The sequence below is a fragment of the Triticum urartu genome, chromosome 5A, assembly GCF_056163025.1.
Source record: "Triticum urartu cultivar PI428250 chromosome 5A, HENAU_Tu73, whole genome shotgun sequence".
Taxonomy (NCBI): domain Eukaryota; kingdom Viridiplantae; phylum Streptophyta; class Magnoliopsida; order Poales; family Poaceae; genus Triticum; species Triticum urartu.
The window spans coordinates 604,689,796-604,698,667 of record NC_141877.1 but is presented as its reverse complement, the minus strand read 5'-3'; the positions used below and the strand labels follow the sequence as shown (position 1 = coordinate 604,698,667).

General features: G+C 46.3%; 1 protein-coding gene across 2 annotated transcripts; it reads right to left on the bottom strand.

Annotated features, from left to right (window-relative positions):
• Positions 1 to 5,168: 5,168 nt before the first annotated feature.
• On the bottom strand, positions 5,169 to 8,563 carry LOC125511014 (uncharacterized). 2 transcript variants are annotated; one of them, XM_048676300.2, is made up of 4 exons: positions 7,739 to 8,563; positions 7,081 to 7,147; positions 5,874 to 5,951; positions 5,169 to 5,342 (listed from the first exon to the last, which is right to left on the bottom strand). In XM_048676300.2, exons 1-4 carry the CDS (start codon positions 8,032 to 8,034, stop codon positions 5,334 to 5,336), a joined length of 450 nt encoding a protein of 149 aa, XP_048532257.1. In that variant the 5' UTR covers positions 8,035 to 8,563; the 3' UTR covers positions 5,169 to 5,333. The 2 variants fall into 2 exon arrangements, 1 of the variants encoding a protein (XP_048532257.1); XR_007284851.2 differs by having other exon boundaries at positions 5,874 to 7,147.
• Positions 8,564 to 8,872: the final 309 nt, after the last annotated feature.

The following is an 8,872-nucleotide window of genomic DNA, read 5'->3' as shown; positions in this document are numbered from 1 at the left end:
GGCATCCGACGGCGCCCAAACACGTAGTCAAGGGGTACTCGATTCAGCTCGGGTGCATTCTCCGGAGCACCGCCTCGATCAACACCGAGAACCTAAGGCATAAGGACCGAGGGAATTTGCACAGCCTCCTCTTCACGAAGCTGCATGAACGATACAAGTTCCCCGCTAAGTTCGCAAACACACGCCTCTCGGGTAATAAAGTGAATGGTGCCGCTTCACGACGATGAGCACGACCATGTCTACTTGGAAAAGCACGGTGAAGGCAATGATTGACAAAGGTGATAGTTATGAGAAGATCAAGGCGAAATATCCTTTGATGAGCGAAGATGACTACAAGGAGTTCAAGATCAAGTGCGAGAGCCCCGCAACCTCCGAATAAAGTCAGTGGGGGAAAGAAATGCGGTAGTTGAACATAGGGGTCCACCAACTCGGTCCCGGCGGTTACAGAATGGCGGAGCCTGTATGGGACAAGGAGGACGCGGAGCGTGCCGAGCAAGGCCTACCGCCCCGCTTCGAGAAATACAGTGACAAGCAGACCAGGAACTTTCTCGGGCCCGGTACAAGGAGGACCAAGTAACAAAGGAGCTTACCACGGATCCGAAGACCAAGGAGCTTGAGCTTGTTCTGGTAAGGAATACACCCCCGCGTAATTAGCTCCATATGGTTGCATTCTAATTAATCCCCAATATTTCTAAATGGTTCATGTTCCTTCCGCGGGACAAAGAAAGCAGTAGCGCGGGGTCATCTCAGAGCTCCCCTTTCGACGCCCCTTTGAATAGGGCATTGAACGTAATGAAAAACAGGGATAAGCTCAATAAGCCGACGTCAGCTGGTCGTGTGGCCGGCAAAGGCTTGTCCACAAAATGGTCGTCATACTATGGTGCTGGTGGGCGAAAGGAGAAAAAGACCAGCTCGGAAAGCCAGTCGCGCGAGGTTGAAGCACTCAAGGCACAAGTGGCGCAGATTCCGGAGATGGTCCAAAAGCAAGTGCGACAACAACTGGGATCGACGCTTATCGGCATTATGCCTACCTTGATTCATGGGATAACAACGTGGATTGCGGGTGGCCAACAGGGGCCACCCCCGATTCCCAGCTTCACGGCCAGCAACTCACACAACGCGCAGGCGGCGCCATTGGTGTCTCCGGCGGCGGCGGTATTGGTGTCTATGGCGGCGGCGCCATTGGTGTCTCCGGCGGCGGCGGTATTGGTGTCTCCGACGCCGGCATTGGAGCTTAATGCACCCGGGTGTACGCCGGCCGGCACCTCGCCAGCAAGAGGCCCCTCCGTCAGTTGCACGCCCGCCATTGGCGGTGCCTCGACATTAGCCGAGCTCGACGGCATCACGGTAACTAAGCCTCTCGGCCGAGGACTTCATCTCCTTGCCTTTGACTGGGCATCCCTGACGCCCTACATGTTTTCGTAGGGCGCCGCCAACGTCCCTTGCACTCTCCTGCACTTCGTGGGCGGCGAGTTGGTCGATGTCGCCAAGGGCAGAATCATTCAACCGGACAACCCCGTGTTCCACGGTAATCCGATGCCACCCAAAATGTATAGGGTTGAAGTGGTTCGGGTGCTGCCAGGCTGCGACGAGCTGTTACCTCCGATTCGACCCGCTGGGGCCGACGAAGAAGATGAGATTACCCTCAGCGCCTGCGTAAGCTGGCCCCTGCTTTGGCCGAAGAGCCAGATTCGTTTGGGGGCGGGGGACACCACCCCACAGACAAGACCGACAGTCGTGCCGGCGCCAAGCCATGGCAAGAACGCCGCAATGCTACCGGACATGCCGGACATCCCTATGGCACAGGATCCGGACATGCATATGGCACAGGATCCGGACGACGACGACGACGATGGTACATTTACCAACGTCGATAAGTACTTTGCCGAACATGGGTACGATGACGAGTTCTGCGGGCCTCCTTCTCAAGAACCCAAACAAGACAACCGCGATCTAGCTGGTACGGCGGAGAAACGCAATTGCAACAGGCGTCGTCTGGCGTTTAGTTCTCAGGAGACGCCAAAAGTCTATTAGTATGGAGTTTCTTCATGTGCTTTATACCAATATGACCCAAATGGCAGTGCCACAAATAAGTTGCACTATCATTATCAACTCTGCATCTTTTGGCTTCAACATTATGAATATGTGTATCACTACTATCGAGATTCAGCAAGAATAGACCACTCTTTAAGGGTTCATGACCATAAAAGATATTACTCATATAAATAGAACAACCATTATTCTCAGATTTAAATGAATAACCGTCTCGCATCAAACAAGATCCAGATATAATGTTCATGCTTAACGATGGCACCAAATAACAATTATTTAGGTCTAAAACTAATCCCGGAGGTAGATGTAGAGGTAGTGTGCCGACGGCGATCACATCGACTTTGGAACCATTTCCCACGTGCATCATCACCTCGTTCTTAGCCAGTCTTCGCTTAATCCGTAGTCACTGTTTCGAGTTGCAAATATTAACAGAACCAGTATCAAATACCCAGGTGCTACTGCGAGCTCTGGTAAGGTACACATCAATAACATGTATAGCACATATACCTTTGTTCACCTTGCCATCCTTCTTATCCGCCAAAATACTTGGGGCAGTTCCGCTTCCAGTGACCAGTCTGTTTGCAGTAGAAGCACTCAGTCTCAGGATTAGGTCCAGACTTGGGTTTCTTTTCCTGAGCAACAACTTGTTTGTTGTTCTTCTTGAAGTTCCCCTTCTTCTTCCCTTTGCCATTTTTCTTGAAACCGGTGGTCTTATTGACCATCAACACTTGATGCTCCTTCTTGATTTCTACCTCCGCAGCCTTTAGCATCACGAAGAGCTTGGGAATTGTCTTATTCATCCCTTGCATATTATAGTTCATCACGAAGCTTTTGTAGCTTGGTGGCAGTGATTGAAGAACTCTGTCAATGACACTATCAACATGAAGATTAACTCCCAGTTGAGTCAAGTGATTATGATACCCAGACATTTTGAGTATATGCTCACTAACAGAACTATTCTCCTCCATCTTGAAGCTATAGAACTTATTGGAGACTTCATATCTCTCAATCCGGGCATTTGCTTGAAATATTAACTTCAACTCCTAGAACATCTCATATGCTCCATGACGTTCAAAACGTCGTTGAAGTCCCGGTTCTAAGCAGTAAAGCATGGCACACTGAACTATCGAGTAGTCATCAGCTTTGCTCTGCCAGACATTCATAATATCTGGTGTTGCTCCTGCAGCAGGTTTGGCACTTAGCGGTGCTTCCAGGACGTAATTCTTATGTGCAGCAATGAGAATAATCCTCAAGTTACGAACCCAGTCCGTGTAATTGCTACCATCATCTTTCAACTTTGCTTTCTCAAGGAACACATTAAAATTCAACGGAACAACAACACGGGCCATCTATCTACAACAACATAGATAAGCAAAATACTATCAGGTACTAAGTTCATGATAAATTTAAGTTCAATTAATCATATTACTTAAGAACTCCCACTTAGATAGACATCCCTCTAATCATCTAAGTGATCACGTGATCCATATCAACTAAACCATAAATGATCATCACGTGAAATGGAGTAGTTTTCAATGGTGAACATCACTATGTTGATCATATCTACTATATGATTCACGCTCGACCTTTCAGTCTCAGTGTTCCGAGGCCATATCTGCATATGCTAAGCTCGTCAAGTTTAACCCGAGTATTCTGCGTGTGCAAAACTGGCTTGCACCTGTTGTAGATGGACGTAGAGCTTATCACACCCGATCATCACGTGGTGTCTCGGCACAACGAACTTTGGCAATGGTGCATACTCAGGGAGAACACTTTTTATCTTGAAATTTAGTGAGAGATCATCTTATAATGCTACCGTCAAACAAAGCAGAATAAGATGCATAAAAGATAAACATCACATGCAAACAATATAAGTGATATGATATGGCCATCATCATCTTGTGCTTGTGATCTCCATCTCCGAAGCACCGTCATGATCACCATCGTCACCGGCGCGACACCTTGATCTCCATCGTAGCATCGTTGTCGTCTCGCCAACTATTGCTTCTACGACTATCGCTACCGCTTAGTGATAAAGTACAGCAATTACAGGGCGATTGCATTGCATACAATAAAGCGACAACCATATGGCTCCTGCCAGTTGCCGATAACTCCGTTACAAAACATGATCATCTCATACAATAATATAGCAGCATGTCTTGACCATATCACATCACAACATGCCCTGCAAAAACAAGTTAGACGTCCTCTACTTTGTTGTTGCAAGTTTTAGGTGGCTGCTCGGGCTGAGCAAGAACCGTTCTTACCTACGCATCAAAACCACAACAATAGTTCGTCAAGTTAGTGTTGTTTTAACCTTCTCAAGGACCGGGCGTAGCCACACTCGGTTCAACTAAAGTTGGAGAAACTGACACCCGCCAGCCACCTGTGTGCAAAGCACGTCGGTAGAACCAGTCTCGCGTAAGCGTACGCGTAATGTCGGTTCGGGCCGCTTCATCCAACAATACCGCCGAACCAAACTATGACATGCTGGTAAGCAGTATGACTTGTATCCACTATAAGAAATATGTCAACTTGTGACCTTGACTATTGGTCACTGAAAGGTCATTGTTTTTCATTTGTGACCTTTTTTGACCAAAAACAGAAGGTCAAAAGCTGACGGTCGTAAACTGAAATTAACGACCTTCTCTGTGAGAAGGTCGTGGACGTTTATGACCAAAATATACCTATTGTTTTGTTTTGGTCACTAGCAGCCTCCCTAGGCCACGTACGCATCCGACATGGCAACCTGATGTGGTACAAGAATCAGCCCGATCCAATTTGGTGTTTATATGGGCCGAGCCCATTAATTCAGCCTTTTTAATATTTATTTTTCCTATTAATTTTTGCTAGCTACATGGGCTGGCCCAGCAATTCGGCCTTTTTATTTCTAGATGCGGCCTTTTGCAGCGTATGATCTTTTATTTTTTGCCATTTTATTTTCCACTGTTTTACATTTGTCCCAAATATCATAATATCATACACTGGTCCCACACGTCAGAAATTTCAAATGTGCTCAAATTATTTTGATAAGTGGGTCGCATGAGTCATGTTTCCATTGCACACATTTTCAAATCACATACATAATTACTATTTCATATGAAACATACATGAAATTCACAAACAGAGAGAAGATACATTAATTCACATACATAATTACTATTTCATTCACAAACAGAGAGAAGATACATTAAATTCCCAGATAACCCAGCTATTATTACATAACTTGCTATATAAGAATGTCTTGGAGCTTCTTTGAACATCTTTCGTCTTGAATTTACTCAAAATAGCTGCCAACAAGAAAACAAAATAACAAGAATAGGGTGAATAACAACAACAACAACAACAACAACAACAACAACAACAGGTAATGGGGTGCTATTCCATCTAAACAAGAGACTGAACCCAACAAGCTAGATTCATTCAGCATCATCAACAATTCAGTAATGTACTGCAGTTTAGAACTGATGAGAAAAACAACTACACGACTTCATAACTGAACATATTCAAGTAAAAACTGTACAAGTTACATTCCAGTCAACAAATTGTACAAGTTGACGATTCCCTGCTGCATATACATATCACTTGTGTCATGTTTGGGGGTTCAGAATGTACACAACATGTTTATGGTAGATGAACTGCAGCTGCTAGGAATAGTAAAGCAAAGATGTACTGCCACTAATCAGCAAAAACATAACATTTTCTCAGAGTTAATGATAGCACATGGATAAAGATGGAAACAAAAATTATTTATAATCTTGGAACCCAACATAGCAAATCAAACCGAGAGAGGGGCAGAGGTGGCATGGAGGAGAAAGGACCTTGAGCTGATGCTGCTCCTCTCCATGGCTGTGTGTCACCCTCCATCTCCTTCCCTGCATCCAGTGAGTTGAGTTCTTCTGCAGAGCACCAATAAATCATAGCAAACAGAGAGGCGTGAGGAACAGCACAAATACATATGTTAGGAAGGGCGTACTGCTGCAATGCTAGCAACTTTGCCTTATTCAAACTTTGATTCAACTCTGAACACATACATTTGACAAGAAAGCTTTGATATGTCATGTTGTTATAATCCTTCAAGTGGCCTCCCAGGTGAAGGACGAACTAGAGAAAGCACCACAAAATTACATGGCTTCTATGCAGTGTATTCATAACCAGAATGTTTCAATGTAATCTTAAGTAGATACAAGTCCCTATGATAATGAAGAATAAACACTTCGGAAAAAAATATGAGGGGTGAGGGGGAGTAATATTCTGGACTAGAGACAGAATATTTGGATTGCAAAATTTAGCCGTCTTGGTGCTTGTTTTATTTGTGCTGAGCTTTATTCCAACCTGAGAAGATATTTGTGCTAGCGGTTCATTTTTCCTTGCCTGGAAAAGGTTTAAAAGTTTTCACTTTTGCCTCTATTTGTGTTTTTGTTGAGCAAACGATCTAAATATAGTATTCACCTAGACATATTATCAGATCCAACAAACTGAAACAAAGACAAATGACAGCATATAGAGTAGCAGATATGCCCCTAAAGGATTTGTTCCTTATTACACCTTGTTTTGGGACATTAACCAGTAAGCTACAATCCTCTATCATCTTCTAACAGTAAGCTAGACACCTCATGGCAACAATCAATCACAAATATTTTAATTACTTAGACAAAGAATCATCTCAAATAATAGTATGACTAGCTAGCTACGGAGTAGTATATAAAGCAGCTATGCAGCGGCAGCAGTAAGAGCAGCTGCACCGTAGAGCAGGAGCAATACGCAGCAGCAGAGAGCAGCAGCGGCAGTTGGAAGCAACAGAGGGGTAGCAACAGAGCTTCAGCGACAGCAGCAGGGAGCGCGAACGGCGAGCGTGAGGCTATGCGCGGGCGCAGGAGGCGGCGGTTAGCGCGCTGGGATCCGGCGAAACACACCAGAAACTAAGTCACACATGCATGCTACTAATCCACTGTCCTGTAGTTGTGTCAAACCAACCACCATCAGTATCCGGTAGTACTCAACAATGAAAGCAGAAAAATATACCACCTCATCACCGATTTCACGCAGGTGCTTGATGAAGTTATGGAACCGGTTCTTGTACCTAGAGATGTAGCTGCAAACATGCATGGAAGACGCACGCAAAATTAGTTTAAATTGTGAGAGCATACAGGGAAACTCAGCTTAATCACCATCAGCAGTAACCATTAATAAAATAAAATGAATTATGTTGATGCAATTCGTAATTTCCGTTTCAAAAAGAATGCAATTCACAGTTTTCTTCACATCCAACAAAGAAGCAACTACAAAGTTTCCACTACAGATCAATCCTGGACTGTAGACTGTAATTGTATATGCAGTGCAGCAAAGAAGAATGGTTTTTGTTTTTCGTCACTCCAATTCTATGCAGTACATTAGACATTCAGATGAACTTTGCCCACTCCAATTCTATGATCAAACTAAACCGCAGTATTGCAGAAAATTTATACACAAAAATTATGGGGTCATCGTACCATGACTAGGTAATCACAGCAATATATAGTGATTTTAGATGGGTGGAACGCAGGGGTGTGGAGTATATACAGTGACTAATAATAATCACGGGATCATCGTACCATCACTAATAATAATCACAATTGAAGTATATACAGTGATTTCAAAGGGGGGAACCCAAGGAGGCTATGGAGTGCGTGGATGGTGTTGGTACCTGGGCGTTGAGGAAGGAGCAGGCGGCCTCGAGGGCGAGCTCAAGGGCGTGAAACTCGAAGGGGAGCTCGTCGCCCTCGGCGCGCTGGAGGAGGCGGCGCTGCAGCTCGGCGGCGTACTGGAAGATGTAGCTGTCGAGGGAGTTGAGGAGGAGCACCTCGTCGGCGGTGATGACGAGCGGATCTGCTCAAGGTTGACAACGATGGTGCGCTCACGGCCGAGGACGGTGGAGGGGTAGACGAAGAGCGGGTCGAGGAGGCGGAGGTCGCGGGCAGGGAGCTCGCAGCGGCGCATCATGGTGGCCTTGTCGACCTCGAGCGTCTGCACAGCGCATCATGGCGGATCCAGCTGCGCGTGCCGCCGCCGCGCTTCTTGAGGTTGGGCACTTCGAGGCCGGCCGGGAAATCCCGTCATCGTGGTCGTTGCCGTAGGCGCCAGATGCAGCTCCGTCCAGTCGCAGCTCCAAGCCACGGAACGGGGTAGAAGAGGACGGGGCTCGCGGGATCCGCAGCGGCGAACGGTTGCGGCTTGATAGGGCTAGGCCGTAGATCTGGTCAAGGCCGTCTGGGTGGAGAGGTCGGGGGCTAGGTGCGGGCGGCGGAACCCTAGGACGACGACCATGACGGGTGGGGGCGGCGAGGTCGGCGCCGTGGGTGAGGAGGAAGGGTTGCCTCCCGGCGGTGGAGTGCCTAGGGTGGTGGAAGGGAGGGGCGGCGGAGGAGGAATCGGGAGATGGGGACGAGGGAGGAAGGGTGGGCGGCGGCGGCGAGGAGATGGGGACGAGGGAGGAAGGGTGCGACGGGGGGAAGGGTCGATCTGAGCTAGGGTTTGGGCTGCGGGTGGGGCTATCTCTTTTTCTTTTCTTTTTTCTTTTTTTCTGTAGATAGATGGATGGTTCGGAAAATCAGTGATTTAAAATAGTTTTCAAGTACAAAAAATAAAAAGAATTTGTGAAGTAGCTATCAATAATATTTTGCAAAAGGGCACCACATAAATTTTCACTAGAGTTAGACCACATTTTATGGGTAAGGACCAATGTATATGCACTTCTGATCTTTATAGCTATTTTTAATCATTTTCCGAGTGGCAAAAATGGGTTTTTTTGTGAAGAACCTATCAAATATTTGTTGCAAAA